The sequence below is a fragment of the Cetorhinus maximus genome, chromosome 18 (assembly GCF_964194155.1).
Source record: "Cetorhinus maximus chromosome 18, sCetMax3.hap1.1, whole genome shotgun sequence".
NCBI classification, from domain to species: Eukaryota; Metazoa; Chordata; class Chondrichthyes; order Lamniformes; family Cetorhinidae; genus Cetorhinus; species Cetorhinus maximus.
In genome coordinates, this window is record NC_135896.1 from 4,809,129 (window position 1) to 4,832,599 (window position 23,471).

A 23,471-nucleotide genomic window follows, 5' to 3' on the forward strand; every position below is an offset into this window, starting at 1 on the left:
CTGTATCTTCCAATCAGTACTTTCAAAATCCATTGCTAAGCCATAACCCCATACTTCAGAGCACCAACTGTTATATTCCAGTGGTTATAATCCCAGTTTGTTATGCATAGAGATATGTACATGGGTTAGAGGATGGTTAGGGAAGATGTGTACCAAGTGAGGAGGGCAGTAAGTGGGGGTGCACACAAGATTGGGCAGCTAATGTTATGCATGCATTATCAATAATAAACTGCATTTATATAGCATCTTTAACATAGTAAAATGCCGTAAAGTTCTTCACAGAAGCGTTATTATATGAAAATTGACATTGAGCTGCATGAGAATATATTAGGACAGGTGATCAAAGTTGGTCAAAAGAGTTAGGTTTTAGGAATGTCTAAAAGGAAGAAAGAGAAATGTTGAGAGGTTAGAGAAGGAACTCCAGAGTTTAGGACCTAGGCAGCTGAAGGTATGGCCCTCAGTAGTGGGAAGGTAAAACTCAGGTTTACATACTGACTAGGACAGTGTTGTCCAGTAGAAATTGCTAACTGAGCACCAGGTGTGGTTATGGCAAAAACACTTCAACCATATACATTAATTTTAGTAGGAATTGTCCAACATAAAATACAGGTAAATATATTTCAGGTATTTTATTAACAAATATCTGCCACTATTTAGTAACCTAGGAAATTAAACAATCACAATGATAAATAAAACATTCATACACTGTTCTTCATCTCACCATTTTACCAACAAACACACAAAAAGGTAAAATAGAAGAAGCCTATGTCATGTAAATTGAAATCACATGCCCAATTTCAGCAAAAAAAGATTTGTTTTTTTCATTCAGTATTCATACTCACAATATTCGGGTTCCCAATTAGCCACATGTGCTGGTACTATTGGACAACACTAGGCAAGGAGACTGGCGAATGTTGACTTCCAGGTAAGGGCTATGTGAAGATTGAATGGGTGGCTAGCTGTGCACACAAGACCTGGGATAACAGCTAGGAATGGATACACAGGTATCACAGAGGTTAAATAAGCGAGGACAATCAGTGAAACTGTCCAGATCTTTCCCTCACCTGTTTTGAGTGATTGACTCTTTGCTGGTCCTTAATTCTGGTCTGTATTTTGGTGTCATTGGCAAGTTACCCCTGGTGGAATTTGCTGACAAGGTGCGGGAGACAACCCCTGATAGCTGCTTACTTGCAGACACACTGCTGTGTGAAGGCATGCCCCGCCACATTTGTGTCAATGCAGTCCTTTGATCTGATCCAGCCTGGTTCTCTATTCCTTCCCCTGTGATTGCCAACATCTTATTTGCATCATCAGAGGTATTCACCTCCTCCTCACTGAAAACTGAGAAAGGAGAGAAAAAATGTTACAAAAATTGAAATTGAAAGCCAGAGTCACTCAATGTAATGTGTCTGTTGAGTCTAATGTTTGAACCTAGGCAGCTAAAAGTCAGCAGACTATTCATATATGGGAGCGATCACTGCTGAGTCCAATCTCATCCTCACTTGACACCCGAACACACAGTAGGGAATGCTCTGCTCTACACTGAAGCATACTGATAGGGTACTGTAAAGGGAGTTTTAACTTGCTTCTCACCATGTCATTCCGGTCCTGATACTGCCTGATGCCGTCACTTAGTCCCTGAAATTCCTAAAAGGGTGTTGGGATGTTTGCTGGTCTCTTGCTGAAACTCCAACAGCAGGCATCCGGTTATGTCAGGTCCCCACTGTTTCCAAGAATTTCCCAGAACAACATTAGCTCAAGCTTGTACCAAATAGCTTGTTTCTAATGTTTTGTGATTACTCCTAGAAAGTGCATATGGCTGGAATTTTATGCAGGGGTGTGGTCCCATTCCCCATCTGAAAAGTCATGGGTGAACGCACCTCCGCAAGGCCAGGTTGCCCTAAGTCCCTCAATCAAATGGCCGGCAGCTCTCTAGTCCCAGTCACTCAGTGGCCATTGCTGGGACTGTAGGCAGTCAATAACAACACTTGTCGATGGAGCAGGATTAGAAGGTAAATGGGGTTTTCTGTTGGGCCAGTTTGGGAGGCCCCGGTGAGAGGGGTGGAGAATTGGGTTCAGGATAGTGGACAGAGGGGCAAACACTCGGTGGGTGGGGGGGGGTTGCTGGAGTACCATAGGGGTTGACTCTCCATTGGGCACAACACAGAATGGGTGGTCCCCTTGCGGAATATCTCTGTTCAGTCCACAAGCATCTTCCTGATATTCTTTTCACTTGTCATTTCATTTCTCCACCTTAATCGCAGTCTGACCTTTCTGTCCTCGGCCTGCTATAGTGTTCCAATAAAGCTCAATGCATACTCTCAAGGAACAGTACCTCATCTTTCAGCTCAGCACACTACAGTCTTCTGGACTCAACATTGAGTTCAACAATTTTAGATTATAACCTTTGCCTCCATTTTGTTTCATGCTGTACCTGCATGTTAGTTTTACCTTATTTCCTCTTTGTCCTTTACTTTGCATTCGGATGGCTGCTGTCTAGCTATTCACACCTCATCTGGACACATCTTTTGTTTCTTTACTTTATCCATTACCACTTCCTTTGGCTTTTGTATCATGAAACCTTTTGACATTTAATCTCTTCTGCCTGCTACCCGATTACAGACCTTCCCTTTCATTCTTCCTCACCCCCCTCCTTCCTCCCTTTCACTTCTTCAAATTTATTACAGTTCTATCTTTCCTCAGTTCTGATCAAATGTCTTCGACCTGAAATGTTAACTCTTTCTCTTTCTCCATAAATGCTACCTGACCTGGGTTTTCCAGCACTTTCTGTTTTTATTTCAGATTGCCAGCATCTGCAGTATTTTGCTTTTGTATCAAATTATAAAATGGCTTGCTCCAGCTATTTCACATGGAATTACAACTGCCTTTAGTGACCTCAATGTGTTGTCATCACTAAAGCTAAAACAAGTCACACTTTTTATGTGCTTAACCTTGCATCAACCCTCACTACTTAGTGAATCGAGCACAGCACAAAAACAACCAACACATTCATCACAGGATTAAAATTCCTTATGACCAATGATATTTCATTCAGATTCATCATTATCTTCATCCTCTTCCTCAGAAATGTCTTCATTGTGTGACATTTTGAGGATCCAGCCTCTCTGTTTTGGGCAGTTCTTTGTAAAATGACACTTGGAGTCACACCTGAAGCATCTATTAACAGTTCCTTCAGCATTCCTGGAATTCATTTACCCATTATTGCCATTCCAATTCTATCTTCTACTGTAACAGCCAAATCTGTTAAAGATGCTTTGATCCTCACTGTGCTGCCACCTGCATTCAGAATCTGGACCATTTTGAAATCTAGCAATCATAGAGTCCTCTTTTCTTGGTGCCAATATGTAATGTCCCATTTATTCCATGAAGGATGTAGGAAGTTACTTTACTCGGGATTTGTTCAAGGCAACAGACATCTAATTCAACAGAATCTCCCTTGCCAAGAACCGAACACCTGTTAGAACCAGTCCAAATGAGACACCCTAGCACAATCCAGAAATTTAAATGTTAGTACTGACCCAGAGATCCCCAAATTTAATTTTGTCAATTCTCTTGTGTAATCTGTTAAAGTCCATGATATATATTTCCATGGAATGTTTTCTGAAATCTATCAAAGTCTAACCATGCCTCATAGGCATTTAACAGATCATCTTTCCTGTCAATTTTATCCATGGACTCTTAACAAAGGTCCAAACCTGGCTCACTATCCAACTGATGGGCATCTAGCTCACAAAATACCTTATAATTTTACTTCATGTAAGAAGTGACAACAACAAGGCTATTCCTGTTTCCTCTTTAGTAGGGACATTATCCATGTCACATATCCACTTCATACTTCCACTGGTCATGTAATTCATACTCCAAGGACAGCAGATGATAATCATGCCCCAACAATTTACACTTACTTTCTAATATTTTCCACAATGGCTACTTGGATTCAAGTTTTCTGTCTGAATTTTTCTTAGCTTCCAAACTTCACCTTTAAGCAGCCATTTTCTACCACCATGTTATATGCCAGTTGGTGAAGGATGGACATGGAACCAATTTTATAAAGATTTATTGACAAATTTACAAATTACAAACAAGCACTCCCAAACCCAACAACCACAGTTGCAGTCGGTGTGTATTTACAGGGGTACAGTTAATGCCCACCATTTGCCTACAATTAATATACAGTTAATAATGATTTACCAATGTTATAATACTCTTATTCATTAATATTAATGAATCAAAATTAAATTTCTCAATCCGCCTCTTAAAAAGTGTACACCAGGATAAGGAACATTCCTAAGGGAAAAAAAACAAGCACTAGCCTGGAAAAGACATTACCTTGTTTTCCAGAGCAAGGCCGATAGCTTCTGCCCCCATTTCCTAATCTGCTACTGGCCAAACCAGTTGGGACTGTGGACGGGTTTTCAACTAAACACACCTCCTCTTGATTATTAGGATCCGCATCACGTGAATGTGCCTGCTCCACCTGAGCTGAATCTAGTGCAGACTGGCAATCAGCTGTTGTTGCGGGGTTTTCACTGCTGTGAGATATTGTGCACAAACACATTAAAAACACCTTTTAACAATTAACACCATGACCAGGATTTGTAATCTTTATAACAACATCAATGCACACATTTTCTTGGATGGGGGCATAGTCATTTGTAAAATTGTGAAATGTGATACATTTTAAGGGGATGCTGGGAAAATACTGGAGAGAAAGGAATAGGAGAATGGTGGATGTATAAATAGAGTGGGAGGAGGCTCATGTGGAGCATAAACAACTGCACAGACCAATCGTGCTGAATGGCCTATTTCTGTACTGTAAATTCTATATATAATTCATTCTCCTGTATGAATAATCACAATGAACTTCAAAGGAACTTGGATGTTCTTGTTCATGAGTCAGTGAAAGCTAACATGCAGGTACAGCAAGCAATTAAGAAGGCAAATTTTATGACAAGAGGATTTGAGTATTGGAGTAAAGATGTCTTGCTGCAATTGTGTACAGCCTTGGTGAGACCACACCTGGAGTGTTGTGTATAGTTTTGGTCTCCTTGCATGTGGAAAAATATATTTGCTGTACAGGGAGTACAACAAAGGTTCACCAGACTAATTACTGGGATGGAGGGATTGTCCAATGAGGAAAGATCAAGTAGACTGGGCCTTTATTCTCTGGAGTTTAGAAGAATGAGAGATGATCTCATTCAAAAATATAAAATTCTTACAGGGCTCGACAGGGTAGATGCAGGAAGGATGCTCCCCCTGGCTGGGGGTTGCTGTTTAGAACCAGGGGACAATACAGTCTCAGAATGAGGGGCAGACCATTTAGGACTGAGATGAGGAGGAATTTCTTCACTCAGAAGGCGGTGAATTTTTAAAAATTCATTCATGGGATGTGGGCGTTGCTGGCTAGGCCAGCATTTATTGCGCATTCCTAGTTGCCCTTGAGAAGGTGGTAGTGAGCTGCATTCTTGAACCACTGCAGTCCATGTGGTGTAGGTACACCCACAATGGTATTATGGAGGGAGTTCCAGGATTTTGACCCAGCGACAGTCAAGGAATGGTGATATATTTCCAAGTCAGAATGGTGAGTGGCTTGGAGAGGAATTTCCAGGTAGTGATGTTCCCATGTGTCTGCTGCCCTTGTCCTTTTAGAAGGTAGTGGTCGTGAGTTTGGAAGGTGCTGTCTAAGGAGTCTTTGTGAGTTCCTGCAGTGCATCTTGTAGATGGTACATACTGCTGCCACTGTGCGTCGGTGGAGGAGGAAGTGAATGTTTGTGGATGTGGTGCCAATCAAGCGGGCTGCTTTGTCCTGGATGGTGCCAAGCTTCCTAGAGTGTTGTTGAAGCTGCACTCATCCAGGCAAGTGGAGAGTATTCCATCCTGATTTGTGCCTTGTAGATGGTGGACAGGCTTTGGGGAGTCAGGAGGTGAGTTACCCATCGCAGGATTCCTAGCCTCTGACCTGCTCTTGTCGCCACAGTATTTATATGCCTGGTCCAGTTCAGTTTCTGGTTAATGGTAACCCCCCGCAAGGATGTTGAATCTTTGGAATTCTCTGCCCAGGGGGCTGTGAAGGCTCAGTTGTTGAGTATGTACAAGACTGAGATTGATGGATTTTTACGTATAAAAAACATCAATGGATATGGGGATAGTGCAGATAAAAGGTGTTGAGTGAGAAGATCAGCCATGATCTCATTGAATGGTGGAGCGGTCTCGAAGGGCTGAATGGCCTATTCCTGCTCCCATTTCATATATTCTTAATATATAAAAAACACTGAGAGTCAGCTTGGCTCAGTTGGTTGTACTGTAAATCTTTGAATCATGAGGGTTGGTGGTTGAAGCTCAACTCCAGGATTTAAGATCATGATCACAGGGGTATGGTAATGCAGTGAGTGGTTATGTTACTGGACTAGTAACCCAGAGAATGTGAATTTAAATCTATACCTTGAGAATTTCAATTCAGTTTTGACTCAATCAAAATGTTTAAAAGGGAATTACTTAAACAGTTGAAGAAAATATGAAATGGAGAAAGGAAAAAGATGATTCTGATGTGGTACAGGCACAATAGAGCCACTTTCTGTACTGAAGTTTCTGCAACTATGAAAATCACACCAGCAAATGAAACTTTAGGAACATAAGGAACATAAGAAATAGGAGCAGGAGTAGGCCATTTGGCCCCTCAAGCCTGCCCTGCCATTCAATAAGGTCTTGGCTGATCTGCCCCAGCCTCAATGCCTCTTTCATGCCAGCTCCTCATACTTCTCAACTCCCCGATATTTCAAACATCCATCTATCTCCTCTTTAAATACTTTCGGTGATCTAGCTTCCACAACTCTCTTAGGTCAAGAATTCCAGACATTCACTACCCTCTGAGAGAAGAAATTCCTTTGCATCTCAGTTTTAAATGAGTGTCCCCTTATCCTGTAACTATGTCCCCTAGTTTGAGATTCCCCCACTAGTGGAAACATCTTCTCAACATCTACCCTGTCAGGCCCCCTCAGAATCGTGTACGTTTCAATAAGATCACCCCTCACTCTTCAAACTCTAATGAATAAAGGCCTAATTTGTTTAGCTGTTCTTGGTAAGTCAACCCCTTCATCCCAAGAATCAGCCTAATGAATCTCTTTTGAACTGCCTCCAAAGCCAGTATATCCTTTCTTAAATATGGGGACCAAAACTGTACACAGAACTCCAGGTGCAGCCTCACCAACACCCTGTACAGTTGTAACAAGACTTCCCTATTTTTAAACTCCAACCCCCTAGCAATACAGGCCAAAATTCCATTTGCCTTCTTAATTACTTGCTGCACCTGCATACTAACTTTTGTGTTTCATGCACAAGAACACCCAGATCCCTCAGTGCTGCAATTTTTTGGAGTCTTTCTCCATTTAAATAATTGTCTGCCTTTTCATTTTTCCTACCAAAGTGCATGATCTCACACTTTCATGAGCTAATCCTTTCCACTTACTTGACACTGCCTGCTGTTAGGAGGGATGGTGGCACTGCGAAAACTTTATAGAAAGTTTCTATATTAGAAAAAAGTAAAAGAATGTAAATCAGTAAATGTTTTCTTAGCACCTTGCCTCGTGCAGTTTAAATTGTTGTTCACTTTGAGATCTGGTTTTCTTGAGAAGTGCCCTGATGAGTGCACGATGAAAAGCTTCAATAGTATATTTTTTTCAGCAATATTCAAGTTCTATACAACCAAGTTGACTTTTTTGATGTTTTCTGCACTTTCAGGTGGCAATTCAGTGGAGCGGACATTGGGATTAAAACAACAATGACACATTTATATTGTCAACTATGACTCAGTGGTAGCACTCGTGCCTCTGAGTCATAAGGTTATGGGTTCAAATTTCACTCCAGAGGCTTGAGCACATAATTTAAGTTGACATTACCGGTGCAGTTCTTAGGGACTGCTGCACAGTCAGAGGTGTCATCTGTCAAATGAGATGCATATGCCCTCTCAAGTGGATGTGAAAGATCCAAAGGTACTCATTTTTGAAGAAAAGCAGTTCTTCCTGGTGTCTTGGTCAATATTTATCCCACAACCAATTTTACTGAATACAGATCATCTCCTCGGGGGCGGTTAGGGATTGGCAATAAATTCTGCCCTTACCAGCGGTACCCACATCACATGAATTAATTAAAAAATGACTCGGCTTTCTTTAACCAAACCATTCCTTCCTTGAATAACCCAAACAAATAGCATGATGCTCACTGACAATCTTCCTTCTCTATTGCAGCAAAAGGTGGCCATAACAGGAAGCAACAGCAACAAACTGGCGGAGGGCAGGCAACATGGTTGCATGCCCTCATTCTATTGGAGGAGACAATGCTCAACATTCTTGGCACGGCAATGACCAGCACCATAGCTGGAACCATTAGTGTGATGCAATGTCCCTATCTACTGCATCTTCTCAGATTCCAATTCCCCCAAATTCCACAATCTCCACTGACGTACGCTTTGCAAATGGTGTAAGCAGGTACATCTTGCTTTCCACCCTTCTCTGCCCGCCTTTTCTCATTTCAGAACTGCCACCTGGACAGCCAGTGCTGGAAGAACAAGAGCTGGAGGGGGTTAACAAGATACTGAGGAAGAAGAAGCAATGATACCTGATCTCACAATCACAGTCACCAGCTCAAATGCAGATATACTGGTACACAGTGTGTACCTTAAACGGTATCATAGCGGTGGGATCTGCATGTAGTGGTGAGTCAGCAGGCAGAAGCTGGCTGCAGCCAGGCCAGTAGCACTTGTGTCAGTACACCAGATGGCAAGGTTGTACACAAGATCTGCTGCAGAGGACTCACATGAGAACTTTAATGGGGTGGCATATAGGAAAAAGCTAATGGGCATGCATGCATAAAAGCTTGATATTATAATATTGGCCAAATTAGTAATATTGGCAAGCCTGTCAGAGAGTCTTCTGTCACTGCTGAGGGGCATGGAGGAGTTCCAACTTGGCACAGGGATTCGCACAGAGTGCGCTGCCCATCCTTTCCAGCATGGAAGTTGCAGTGAACTCTTCAAAAACACATGTGGGCCTGCAGCCAGTAGTCTCACAGTAGTCAGGCAATCTGCTTTCCAGATTATTAGGTTTGCTGAAGCGTCACCCCAGGGGAATGGCATGGTGCACAAAGCCTGTCAGGATGAGAGCATTCATGCATCCACCACTATCACATCGCCCCTGCTCCTGCCGCTGCCTGTCAGCCAGCCAGCCCAGACTATTGAGGTGATGGAACTGGGACTTCAAGGCACAGAGCTGCTCGACAGCATCCTGCAAGGCCATTTGCAGTCTCCCCACTGCAGCCTTCCACCAGCCACTGGGGTAGTAGCATTACGTAGGAGCACCAATTACGCCAATAGGACTAAGGGAATGCAGAAGGATGATTAGTTAAGTATTCTATGGTGTATTGTTGGATAAAGTTGGTATGGAATGATTGTTTTGTGGTTTTTTTTTATTTCAGCATTATGGCCAAAGGGGCACCATGATGATTTGTAACAAAAGGATGATAAGACGAGGAAGTGTTGAGCAAAAGTGATCTGCGGATCTTTCAGAGGAAGCAGAGTCTGATGATACACTCACAGATAGCTTTCCTGCACCTGAGATATGCAGCTACCTCCGCCTGAGGTGGTTGCTGAATCCCTGGTGGCAAGGGCTGCACCCCCATTACGGCCAGGTTATGGAGGATGCAGCTGACCACCCCAAATTTGGAGATACACACCATTACTGGAGGACTCCCCGCATCCCCCCCAACCCACCGCCACCCCCCCCACCTCCTCCACCACCCCACCGAGACCAGTCCAGGCAGTGGAACTATTGTTTCAGGATGCTGATGCTTCACGTTGCAGCGTAGCTCTTGTTGTAGGAGTGCTGGCCACATAGTCAGAATGTGGAGGGGAGTCATTAGCCAAGTTTGCATCAGGTATCCCTTCTCGGCTCAGTGTGGTGCTTTGAAGGTGTTTGGTGTTAAGGACCGGTGCAGGTGGAAGTATCATGACTGCTGCCAGGATAGCAAGCATTCACCAACATGATGTTCTGGGAGTGGTCACACATCAACTGCACCTTGAGTGAATGGCACACCTTGCAGTTTCAGTACATCTCCACATTGTGATGCAGTGCCTGCAAAGGCCAAAAGCACACAGTCGATGGCTCCCTGCACCAAGGGGAATCTCAGAATTCCTGGCAAAGCCACATGCCCACTGCTCCTGCTTTTCTCTGTTTAGAGAGAAAACAATGAAGTTCCCTTTTTTGGCATTCAGACCTATGTGACTTCTTGGCTATAGTAAGGGATGGTGAACCGCAATATGTTGGCAATGTCACGTGTTCCAGCCTGGAATGATTTGCTGGCATAAAAACTGATGGTCCCAGTCACCTTGATGACAACTGATGCCACTGCCCTCACCCTGCTTTGTGGCTGCAGATCCAGTTGCAAAAAGTGACACAGTCTGTACCCACCTCCTTAGTGAAGTGCAGCCGGTGAACAAACTGCTTTTGGCTTAGGTGCAGCTAGGAGAGATGTTCTCTGAAAAATCAAGATGGACAAGGCCTTCTGCTGAGAGTACATGTTTTACCAACACTCTGAATGTAGGCTGAGAGATGAGAGGCCACGTAAAATGGTGGAGAAAGGTGTTGGGAGGAGAGGCTGACATCTTTCCGGCTCCATGGGATATGGTAATCAATGGGAACCACAGTGGTGCAGCCAATTAACTGACCAATTATAAGCCACTTCCCACCCCACTGGCATTTTACTGGTTGTCAGGAGGGTTTACACTTGCATAGGAAGACCACGAGTGTGTTCCCAGCGGTACTATCCTTTATGGCTGCTCCATGCCACAAGGAAGGGCTCCATGGTGGGAATGACCACCCCCGCAGCTAAGGCATCACAACTGCTCCACTCAGCAGAAACTAATTTCTCAGAGGACTCTTTATATAGGTGTTAGGCCCCTCATTAACATATCCCAAGGAGCCAATCACTGTTTAAAGTGACATGTAAAAAATGGGCCCCATGCATTTAAGAGTGGCCCGAACAACATATGTTGCCCCAGTGCTAAATTGGTCAGATTTGCACCCATTTAATGGCTGGAAAAGGATTGAATCACAAACTAATTTCTATCCCATTAACTGATACTTCTTATTTGTTGCTTGCCATTGTTTGCCACATTTTCTAGCATAAGAGTGACAACGTATTTCATGGATGTGAAGAGCTTTTAAATTTCCTGAGGCATTACAGAAATGTAAGTTCTCTCTTGTCTTATGAGTTTGAATATTGCATACACCCACCTGGTCATGAAGAAAATAAAAACGAAGGCGTTAACAGACTGATATACTTAAAACAATCTTACTAGGTGACACACAACTAGGAGTAGGAGGTGTACTGACAGGTCTAATTCTAAGGGCTAATTCTAATTCTAATTTAAAGGGCTTCTTAAACAAATTCCTCGGACTTTCTCTTACCTCTTCTGGTCATCCTCAAGTCCCTGTTCTGCACATGGCCAATGACAGGAAGCTTTGTTTTGCTAACTGGGTAGAAGCATGCTGGTGATGCCAATGACTGTGGTTTTAAGTGAGACGTTTTCAGGTTGGCAGTCTGTTTTTTTGGAACCCACTCAAATTCTGAAGGATGAAACAAGAAGTCACAAGCACTTTTGTTTGAACTAATTCTTCAAAGTCGAGAGTATGTATTGAAGTGTGGAAATTGCAGATGACAGCAGCATGTATGGGAGCAGCTCTTTCGTTACTTTCTTTAGCTCAAAGTGAAATGGAGGGTTAGCGGTTAGTCACGGTTACCTCTGGTACTTTGAGTTCAAATCCAGCCCAGACAGATGATATGAAAATCATTCACTGTTAGCTGTAATATGCAATGGGAATTGAGCAGTCTCAATCCTGTGCCTGAGAGAAGCCACAGAAAGACTAGTGTGGGAAACAGTGGTGGCGTGCGGCAGAGTGGGGTGGTGAAGTGGGGGTGGAGGTTGGTACAGAGTTGATTGGGAGCTTTACTCTGCATTTTACCATGCTAAACCTGTCCAGGAAGTGCAAGGCAGTAAAACTGGTTGTGCAAAGTGTAAAATGCTCCACTTCTTCGCACTAACATCCGTAACATCCTACCCAAAGGAAGGAAAAAAGGAACAAGAGTAGGCCATTTGGCTCCTCGAGCCTGCTCTACCACTCAATTATGACATGGTTGATCTGTACCTTAACTCAATTTCCCCGCACAAGGGTTTACATGAACAGCCATTTGGCTGAACCATTGCATGTTGATGCTTATTCTTCACGTGACTGCTCTTTGTTCTCATACTCCCTTATTTCCCCATATCCTTGATTGGTGCTTGATTGGCACCACATCCACAAATATTCACTCCCTCCACCGCCAATGCACAGTAGCAGCAGTGTGTGTACCATCTACAAGATGCACTGCAGAAATTCACCAAGGCTCCTTCAACAGCACCTTCCAAACCCCTGACCACTACCATCTAGAAGGACAAGGGCATCAGATACATGGGAACACCACCACCTGGAAGTTCCCCTCTAAATCACTCACCATCCTGACTTGGAAATATATCGCCATTTCTTCACTGTCATTGGGTCAAAATCCTGGAACTCCCTCCCTAACAGCACTGTGGGTGTACCTACACCACATGGACTGTAGCAGTTCAAAAAGGCAGCTCACCACCACCTTCCCAAGAGCAGTTAGGGATGGGGAATAAATGCTGGCCCAGCCAGCGAAGCCCACATCCCGTGAATGAATTTTTTTAAAAATCCCTTTATCCCCTTTTCCTTCAATTACCTGAATAACATGTGGAACTTTCTTATAGACTGACATGGACTGTGCTTCAATCACACTCAAAACCACAGAGGCCACATGAAACAGCCTTAAATCAAAAAGAGTTGACTGTTCTTCACTGGGTTCAATGGGTCATGTAGAACATGCAGTGTCACGAGGACCCAGTGAATACGCCCATGTTTTCCAAGCAAACCCCATTGTCAGCTCAGTCAGTAGCTTAGATTACACCTCAGATTATGTCAACAATGAGAAATAAATGCCATCGTTTCAAAGTTCCTCCTGATAGTCCTGGTGTAAATGCACAGCTACCAATGATGTGGAACAATTCCGAATGGTTAAGCCCAAGTTTCCATCCCACGTTATCTGCTGAGTTAGCTGATCTAATGTGGGTAGCAAGAGAAACAGTGCTTCATATTTGGAGTGTTCATGGGGTATGGGAGCGGGGGGAACACAACATCTGCATCCAGTAACATGAAAGCACGAGTATAGATTCTGGGGGAGGCTAAGCTAGTTCCCTTGTTCAAACAGCTTTCTGGTGCTGACATGAAGCAAGGCAGTTGGATGAGATGTTCTCAGTCCCTGCATCTAATATTTGACTGCCTCAGGTAGACAATCTGACAGGTTAGTACTAAATTCAAGGTCAGTCTTTATCTTCTCAACATTCCTTCTGCTCCTAACATAATTGATTTCAACTCACCATATTTGGGACCATTTAAATTCTTTTTGTGGACCTGAGCTGGGAAGATAGAATCTGAATTCTGATATTCCCTTGTAATCGCTGCAAAGAGATAAAAAGCAGCCATTTTCAAAAGGCTGATGGAGTACTACATAATAGATATTTTAGCAAAATTAGAAGCCCATGGTATCACACTTTAGGAAGGATGTCAAGGCCTTGGAGATCATGAAAAGGAGAATTACTAGAGTGGTATCAGGGATGGGGACTTTCAGTTATATAAAGAAACTGGAGAAGCAGGGGTTGTTCTCCTGAGTGAAGAGAGACTTAAGAGGAGATTTAATAGGGGTGTTTGAAATCTGAATGATTTTGATAGGGTAAATAAGGAGAAACTGTTTTCAGTGAAAGTAGGGTCAATAACCAGAGGACATAGATTTAAGGTGATTGGCAAAAGAACCAGCGGCAACATTAGGAAATGTTTATTTCACATAACGAGTTGTTGTGATCTGGAATGCATTGCCTGAAAGGATGATGGAAGCAGATTCAATAATAACTTTCAAAAGGGCATGGTCACTTGAACAGATTCTCTTTTTTAAGAGGTTCTGGGGAAAGGACAGGGATGTGGGGCTAATTGGATAGCTCTTTCAAAGATTTTCCACCTGTCTGTCACAGCATAAATAGCAAAAGTCATGGATACTTCCAGTTTTTCATATTACTATACTCATACGATTTAGGTAACAATATATTAGGTGCTACAAAGCTTGTTACACTCAGTACACACAATACCTTAATGTTGCAATTAAATATTACAGTATCTATTCAGGTAACTGTCATCCTACAGGGGCAAAATGTCATTGGATTAACATTCTCACCAAACGCTAAAGCAAAGCAAGGATCATAAATTCAACTCAAGTTTCCTTTTTTGAGTCTCCCTGACCTATAAGATGCTGGTGATTATCCTCCACATGAGCAGTCATCCTAATCCCATGTCCCTTTCCTGTTCCCATCTCCCTTTCCTGAAACTAGCATAGACTGACATCCTGCATATATATGTTCATAAATACTTGCTTTGTTCTATTAAAACCTGCTTGTGATTGTGGTGGAAACACTTGGCAGGGGAAGATGTTGTTGGCACCTTTAACTTTACACCTGGTGACTGAAAGAATTCTTACTCCTGAGCCAAGTGTTTTCTCCATTTCCTTTTCAAAGATCATATGATCACATAAAAAAGTAAAATGCTTTTCATCACAGTGACCACTGAGCGGTTTTAAAACAACTATTTTATTAGTAATTCCAATTTTATTTTAAACAATGCTTTGAAGGTTAGTTTTGAGGACAATTCCATATTTAGACATTTTTTAGTACAGAACTTGAGTATTTCTGAAAAAAGAGACATGTCTAAGCTTTTTGTCTTACACTGATCAGGACATTCGCAAGAATACCAATATAAGGGGGAAAGAGAGCCATTCACTGATTCATTCCTCAGGGCAATGCCTTGAACAATCAGGGTCAAGCTGCTTGGTTTAAATTTCAAACAATGCAGTTCACTGTCAGTCACCATCAGTGGTGCATACTCCATGGCAACACCGCTTGCCAATCAATCAGCACACTCTTCACATGCAGTATAAATTGTTGTTTTCCCCCTTATATTGATCTTCTAGCGAGTGTCCTGATGAATGCAAGGCAAAAAGCTTAGACACGTCTCTTTTTTCAGCAATTCCACATTTCATGATTTCCATGAAATCTGTGAGATCACAAGTTGGGAGGACCCTTACCTGTAGGAACAGGTGTACACCATTCAGCACCCCAGGCCTGTCTGACATTTCAGTTAGATCATGGCTCTTAACTCCATTTATCCATCTTGGTTCAATATCCATTACCCAAATATCTTTCAATCAAAGTTTTGACATTTTCAATTGATCTAGGCTCAACAGTTTTCTCAGGAGACACGGTGTGGGGAATCACTGAATCACAGAATTGTTACAATGCAGAAGGAGGCCACTTGGCCCATCGTGTTTGCACCAGCTCTCCGAGTGAGCAGTTCCCTTAGTGCCATTCTCCCGCCATCTCCCCGCAACCCTGCAAATTCTTCCTTTCCGGATAACAGTCTAATTCTCTTTTCAATGCTTCGATTGACCCTGCCTCCACCACACTCTCAAGCAGTGTACTCCAGATCTTAGCCACTCCCTATGTGAAAAAGATTTTCACTTGCACTGGAAAGAGGTAGCAGTCCAGATTTCCACTACCACTACTGTGAGGAAGTGCTTCCTGTCTTCACCCTTGAATGGCTTTGCACTAATTATTCCTCCTTGCGCTGTATTCCCATATCTAGCCCACCTATCCACAGTATTCCTTTGGTCCATTTCAAATAACTTTGGATCTTGTTTGTTGACAAGCGCCTGTTTAGGTCCTCATTGAAACCCATTGAAGGTCTCTTGTTTTACCACCAGTACCAGCAATCTATTTCACGTAGTTGTTAAAAAATGGGACCTCTTTTTTCTTGAGTTTGTAACTATCATCCCTTGTGCTTAAATGCTGTGTACAGTAGAAAAGTTTACTTGGGTCCAATTGGCTGAACCTTGTGTATTTTTAAGCACAGTTTGTTTTGAAATGAATTATTTCAGTTGTGTTCTTACGTTTGATCTTATACCTATAACCACTCATTCTGGATCTCTCAACTTCTGGAAACCGTCAGCTTCAATTTGCCCTGTCCCATCCTTTCATACTTTTTGAACACTCCGATCATATGGCCCTATAATCATTGCTTTCTAATGGGAAGGAGAGGGAAATGGAGAAGTTTAGGGAGGGTGCTTCAGTAAGTCATGTTAATGGTGTGTTAATTGTATTATTAAGGTTAAGGAACACAGGTGGAGGGCATTAATTGATTAAGTACTTTGAGCACATATGAAGATAGACTCCACCTTTAAGGGGTTGACCATTCATTGATTTGTTTATTCATTAGTGGGTACTCAAAGGAGTTTATAGACTTTCTGAGGTGATGTTCATACCTCGGTGTCCCTGGAAAGGGAGCACACTGTGTCCACAGCTTGAGGCCTTCCACGACCAAAGGGCGCTGAGGAGGCTAAAGTGCATCATTACCACCGGTTTCCATTAAACTGTTTGTTTCATTAAGATTGATGTAAAGTGCCCCTTTCAAAGGGGTTAATCATTGTTTTGTTTACTTCTGACAGGTTCCTCCAAAAGAATATAAAGAGAGACCTCCCCAGCTTCTCAGAGGCAAAGTTGCTAACACTCTTGCCTCTGAATCACAAGGTATTAGGTTCAAGTCCCACTATTGAGCTTGAGCACAAAACATCAGGCAGTTAACCAAAGGTCGGTTGTTCAAGCCCACACAGAGATGGAAACTTTCTCCTTTAGAACTCATTGCAAGATGTTTGCGAATTTTGGGGAAACGGGGTGGTGTATTGGTAATGTCACTGGCCTAGTAGTCCTGAGACCCCAGCTAATGCGCTGGGAATGTGAGTTCAAATCCCACCATGGCGGCTAGTGGGATTTGAATTCAATTAATAATGTGGCCCAGTGGGTAGCAATCTTGCCTCAAAGCCAGATTGTTGTGAGCTCAATAGTCTTGAGGGAGCATTATACTGTCAGAGGAGCTATTTATTAGTAACTGTGGCTTATTGGAAAGCATTCTTGCCTCTGAGTCACAAAGTTCTGAGTTCGTCCCACTCCAGACTTGAGTGCAAAAATCCAGGCTGACACTCCAATGCAGTTTTAAGGTAGGGTTGCAATATCGGAAGTGCCCCTCTCTCAAATGAGATGTTAAACTGAGGCCCCACCTGTCCTCTCTGTGATCTGAGGTAAGCTCAGCTGAGCCTTCTGCCACAATCCGCCTCCATCCGACCTCAGAATGACTCATCTTCACTCAAAATGATGAACAGATGAACCTTCACAGGACCCTGAAAGGCCACTGTGGCTGGGTGACACAAATCACCGCAACTCCGCAGTTTCCACTTGATTCTGTCTGCATCCTGAGATAAAACTATAAAGAGAGACTTCTGGAACACTGGGTGTTGGTTAAACAGGAGGCAGGCAATTGTAATGTTTAATTCTGTAATAAATCTAGATTTAAGTAAAATATTGGTGTCTGGTTTCCTACTTCACCAGCTGGCTTCAGAATAAATTAACAAGTAGGACCAAGAATGTTATAGGATCTGCCACAAACAGTGGGATGAAAGGAGAACAACAGGCCAGAGTAATCCCAAAGTTATGATGTGTACAGGTAGGGTAAACTAAGAATTTTACTTTAAATTAGCCAGAATAGTAGGGCATAAAGAGGATCATAAATTTAAATTAATCAGGAATTGCTTCAAGATGGCAATTACTCCATGGAATAATTTTTTGGGTATGATATTAGCATTTAAACCTTTATGTATGCTTAGGATAAAGTTGATTTCTAACATTATAGAGCTCTGGTACTAGAGGATGAACTTCAATGGCCCATTCTTATGATTTTTGGATGTTTTAATAGAATTACTCCCTCTCCTTCCAACATCAACTCTGACTCTATCTTTTTAATACTATCAATGATCTCGGGTCACTACCGAGTAAGCTAGTATCTTACTATTTGTAGGGTGATGTAGTCTCATGCTTATTCCGCCAGACACATAGTCATTATTCACAGAATCTTCACCAGTCTCAAGCCTAACCTGCAGGGTAGAAGTAAAGATAAGTTGAAGAATAAAAATATATTGAGTCTTTCACAACATCCGAAAACATTTTACGTCCAATTACGTTTTCAACTGTAGTCACTATTGTAATGTAGGAAATGCAGCAGCCAACTTGCACACAGCAAACTCCAACAAACACAAATCTGAAAATGGCTAGCTAATCTGCTCTAGTCATGTCAGTTGAAGGATAAATGTTGGCCAAAGCACCAGGGAAAACATGTCTTCATCAAAATAATGCTATGGGGCCTATGGAACTGCAGTCAGGCCTCAGTTTAATGTGTTATCTGACAATGCAGCATTCCTTCAGTGCTGCAATCAAGTTTCAGCCTGAATGTTGTGACTTCTGATTCAGAGCAAGATCACCACCAGCCACAGTTATACACAGAATCGGGATTACAATACTATAATCTAACTTCAAAACAGTGCTCCCTTTGATAGCTGTGTCTTCCATTAGGTATTAGCATTTCCTTTTTTTAAGATGTGGTTTTTTGATGTTATGCCAGAGGAGAAACTCATTTGCCTAGAATGTATATCAAAAGGTTCAGCACGTACTATCCATGATGTTCTGACCATTTAAGTGAATTTAAAAATTTGAATTGGGAAGCCCATTGGCAACACAAATTCCATAGATTACCCCTTCATGTTTTTTTTAGCTTTAGAAAGAATTTACATTTATTTCACATCTTCATATCCCCAGGACTTTCCAAAGAACTCCAATGAATTACACATTAAATGTGAATAGACAGCACTTGTTTTAAATTCTAGTCTGTGTCAAACCACTTGGTCCTCAGCCTGCTTGAGCTTGCCACACTGGGTATTTATCCCTCTGCTATTTGGGGTTTGTGGCTGTGTGCAAAATGGCCACCACTTTAACAAGGTGATAACAAGTCACTGACTTCAAAGTAATTCATTAAATTATATGTGAACTGCTTTATAGTGTGTATGGGAGACATAATAAAAACACTATGCTGGGTGAATTTTCTTGAAATTTCTCCTGCTTTGCCACCATAACATCAGCAAAAATCCTGGTTTACACATGTAAATGGTGTTTCCATGAAAGCTACGTTGTCAGAACAGGACAATCTCCAAGGAGGTTCACACCCATTATGAATACACTTTTTTAAAGTCTTTGTTTATTTGCGCAATAAAACTTTAATGTCCACTTATCCTTGGAAATAAAAGAGAACATAGGAAGCAGGTACCTCTGAAATAGCTATATTTTCTTCAGCACTCAAGCCCGGAGAAATCTTTGGGAGAAAGTGAAGACAGTTCAGGGTTAGTCAGCTATAATTGCTGTTGCGGAATGGCACAAACATCCTCATCTGCAGTTTTATATATTACATAGAATTATCTAAAATTTACAGCATGCAAGCCATTGAACTAACAGGTTTATGCCAGTGTTTATGTTCCACATGAGACTTCGCCCAACCTGCTTCATCTAACCCCATCAACACATCTTTCTATTCCTTTTTCCCTCACGTGGTAAACTAGCAGGTTCCACCTGGAGACCTCATTACAGCCTTTGTCCAAACATGGACAAATAAACTGAATTCCAGAGGCAGGGTAAGAGTGACTGATATCTAGACCGCATTTGTCCAATTGTAGAATTCAGGAGCCTGAGCAAAATTGAAGTCAGTGGGAATCAGGGAAAAAGCTCTCCACTGGCTGGAGTCATACCTAGCACAAAGGAAGTTGGTTGTGGTTGTTGGAGGACGACCATCGCAGCAATAGTAATCCTCCAACATAAAGTGAGAGTGGGGATGTGCACAGTGTTCAGTTTCATTCTTAGTTCCTCAGAAAATGAAGCAGTCTGTGCCCAAATGCAGCAAGATCTGGACAATGATCAGACTTGGGCTGATAAATAGCAAGCAGCTTCCATGCCACACACATGCCAGGCAATGACCATCTCCAACAAGAGAGAGTCTAAGCATCTCCCCTTGACACTGCTGAATCCCCCACCAATAACATCCTATGAACAGCAGTGGTCGCAGCACTGATCTTTGTGGAACACCACTTTCCATCTACTACCATCTGAATAACTACCCTTTACTCCCACTCTCTGCTTTCTTCCTTGAAGCCAGCTAGCAATCCATTCTGCCACTTCTCCTATGATTCCATATTCTCTGATCTTATTCATTAGTCTTGCTATGACGTGGCAGATGATATGCCTCAAATCCATGAGGGAAACTTGATCTCGCGGTCACAGCTGTTTTGCAATTTGTATTTTACTCCGAGATGCGTGCCCTGAATTCAGAAGTAATAAGACTACCGCGACTTCCGAAGTTTTTAGAAAACTAAATTAAACATTTATTAACGAAAGAAAGGATTTCAAGCACATACATAGGTCTACGAATTTCTATTATAACTCCTGAAACCCCTAATGAATCTGGCCCCCAGTTACACCTCCGTTAAGGCAACAGTAAAAACAAATAGATTTAAACAGATCCAGGCAAAGCCACACGATACCCTGGACAGTGAGTTTCAAAGTGAGTTTTCTCAGCTTCGGTTCCTGTAGACAGCAACTTGATGCACAGAGGCTGAAGGCTTTTCACACTTGTGTTAGATCTTAGAATTCCTTCTCCTCTGACACATATCCTCATCTCCTTTATACATGTTTCTCCCTTTTTAATGTAAATTGCATTGTTCCGATATGTCTTTGGAACTTTACCCCTCTCATAATACGAATCTTTTCATAGTACTAATTTTATCAGTAACCTTTGGGAAAAAACAACACACTGTTTGGCTTGGCTTCTTCTGGCTAGGTGTAACATCTTACCATCTCTTTGAAATTCAAACTAATCTAATTTATCTAAAAATGCAAATGTTCCTCATACCTCATATTCTAAAACTTCCACCATGTTTACGTATTTAGCTTTTCAAACCTAGCTTCTTGTTGATGATTCAAATCCTCCAGGCCAGCTGTTTCCAATTCAATTAAATCCCCTACACACACACACATACACACAGAGAAACTATCCAAACCCCATTATTAACCCATTTTACAATAAATCACAATAATATTATGAAAAATTATTATATTGTCATGACAAGTCTAGATAAATTACATCTACTACGTTACCATTGTCTATTCTCTATCACCTCCTCAAGAAATTTAATTAAATTGGTCAAGCAGGGTTTTCCCTTTTAAAATCAATGTTGATCCTCCACACAGGTGGCTCTGGCCATAGGGTCATTTTTCACTGGAAAGAAGCTGAAGTGGAACTCGACAGCCTCCTGAGTGACTAAGCAGCCTTTTTCAGGACCACACAACATCCCTAGTATGTGGAATGGACTAGAAAAGGTGTCCTAAACATTTTCTGTTTCATCTACTTTGGCCAGTAGCTGCAGCTGGTGGGGATCCTATCAACTTGGTCATAAGGCAATCTCAAAAAAGAAAGTAAAAGTAACATTGGAACGTTGGCGCATTGAACGTACATGGATAACACCTGAGAGAAGATTTGCTTTTGTTGATGCAGAGCTGGCTAAGTACAAAGTCCAGATCAATGCCTTCAATGATACTTATCTACTTGAGTCAGTTCAAGGAAATCAGTGCAGGTTACACATTCTTTAGGAGTGGCCATGGAAAAGAAGGACGGCGCAAAGCTGGGGAGGGCTTTGCTGTCGTGAACCATCTTGTCAATAAGTTGATTTGACTTCCTAAGAATGTTAGTGATCGTCTGATGATGCTTAAAGTCCCCCTGCACAACAAGTAAGCAAATCTCATCAGTATGTACATTCCTACAATGCTCAACCCTGAGGAAGTCAAAGATAAATTCCATGATGATCTTCTTTCCTTGATTGCTGCTGTACCAAAATCGTTCTTGGTGACTTCAACACAAGAGTTGGCTTGCTCACCAGGCATGGGAATGGACCATTGGAAATAGCAGGGTTGGCAGTTGCAACAGCAACCTCCACTTGCTGAAGATGTGTGCTAAGCGTAAGCTCTTAATCACCAACACAGTTTTCCACCTATCTAATCGCAAAAATGCATCTTGGATGCACTCCTGTTCCATGCATTGGCATTTAATTGACTATGTCATCACCAGATAAAGGTGCAGGCAGGATGTGTGTGTAACAAAAGCCATGTGTAGTGCTAACTGCTGGACTGATCACCGTCTTATTTGTTCAAAGCTAAACATCAAGATGGATCCCCCAAAACGTCCTCAGGGCATGAAAATCCAGAAATACCTCAAGGCTCATCCAGGCAATCATGAAAGAATCTCTCTCAGACAAACTTGATTGTTGCCTGAGTACAATGAAAATGATCACTCACTCAAATGAGGATGACTGGGCAATTTTCAGGGATACAGTGTACTCTATGGCTCTAGAGGCCCTTGGCCCTACCTTTCATAAGTATTAAGATTTCTTCGATGAAAACAATGAGGTGATTCAGAAACTCAGAGAGATGCAAGACATTTGGCTGAATCAGAAAACAGACAATCTTCAGTCATATGCTGACTGCAAAGACCTGAAGAGATTCTGTGATGCTTTGAAATCTGTCTACGTGCCCCAGTCTATTATTTCATCACCAATCCTTGGCGCCGGTGGGTCAACACCACCCACAGAAAAAGCCCAAATTCTGGAAACATGGGCAGAGCACTTTAACCACGTCCATAATTGGCCTTCATCTATCAATAAAGAAACAATCAACAGGTTGCCATCAAATTTTCTCTTGATGATCCTCCCACATTATAAACAATGAAAGCTATCAAACTCCTGTCTGGCAGTAAGGGACAATCCTGCAAGAATACAAAGGTGCCCCCATTACCCACCTGTACAAGCAGAAAAGAACTCGCGACATTGCGATATTCATATAGGAATTTCACACCTCTCCATCACCAGCAAAATCTTCACCAGAATCCTTCGTTTAGTGCAACATCTCAACCAGAATCTGCTGCCAGAGAGTCAGTGTAGTTTCAGAAAAGATCAAGGGACCACTGATACGGAGATTGCGGTTAGACAGTTTCAGGAGAAATACAAGAACGGAACCATGATTGTTGACCTGACCAAGGCCTTTGACACAGTCAGCCATGAGGGCCCTTGGAAGGTAATAGAGAAATTTGGTTGACCTGAGAAATTCATCACAATGGTTCGACAGTTCCATGATGGCATGCTTGCATGTGCCCTGGATGATGGTGAGTTTTCTGACCCATTCCCAGTCATTAATGGAGTTAAAAAGGCTGCGTGCTAATGCAAACCATTTTCAGCATATTTTCTTCGTCATGCTCTCCAATGCCTACCATGATGGTGATCCCGGCATCGAGATCAGATACTGTGTGGACAGGAAGCTTCTCAATTTG

At 42.2% G+C, this 23,471-nt stretch overlaps 1 protein-coding gene across 1 annotated transcript in view; it reads right to left on the bottom strand.

Moving 5' to 3' along the window:
• Positions 1-366: 366 nt before the first annotated feature.
• The window catches only part of LOC144693549 (cytosolic carboxypeptidase 2-like), a 51,532-nt gene continuing 28,427 nt past the window's right edge, over positions 367-23,471 (bottom strand). Inside the window, exons 13-17 of the mRNA XM_078563393.1 lie at positions 22,516-22,591; positions 13,505-13,585; positions 11,481-11,639; positions 1,065-1,341; positions 367-376 (exon numbers count right to left, since the gene is read on the bottom strand). Of these exons, the coding sequence (XP_078419519.1) occupies positions 367-376; positions 1,065-1,341; positions 11,481-11,639; positions 13,505-13,585; positions 22,516-22,591 (603 nt within the window). The remainder of the gene's footprint in view (positions 377-1,064; positions 1,342-11,480; positions 11,640-13,504; positions 13,586-22,515; positions 22,592-23,471) is intronic.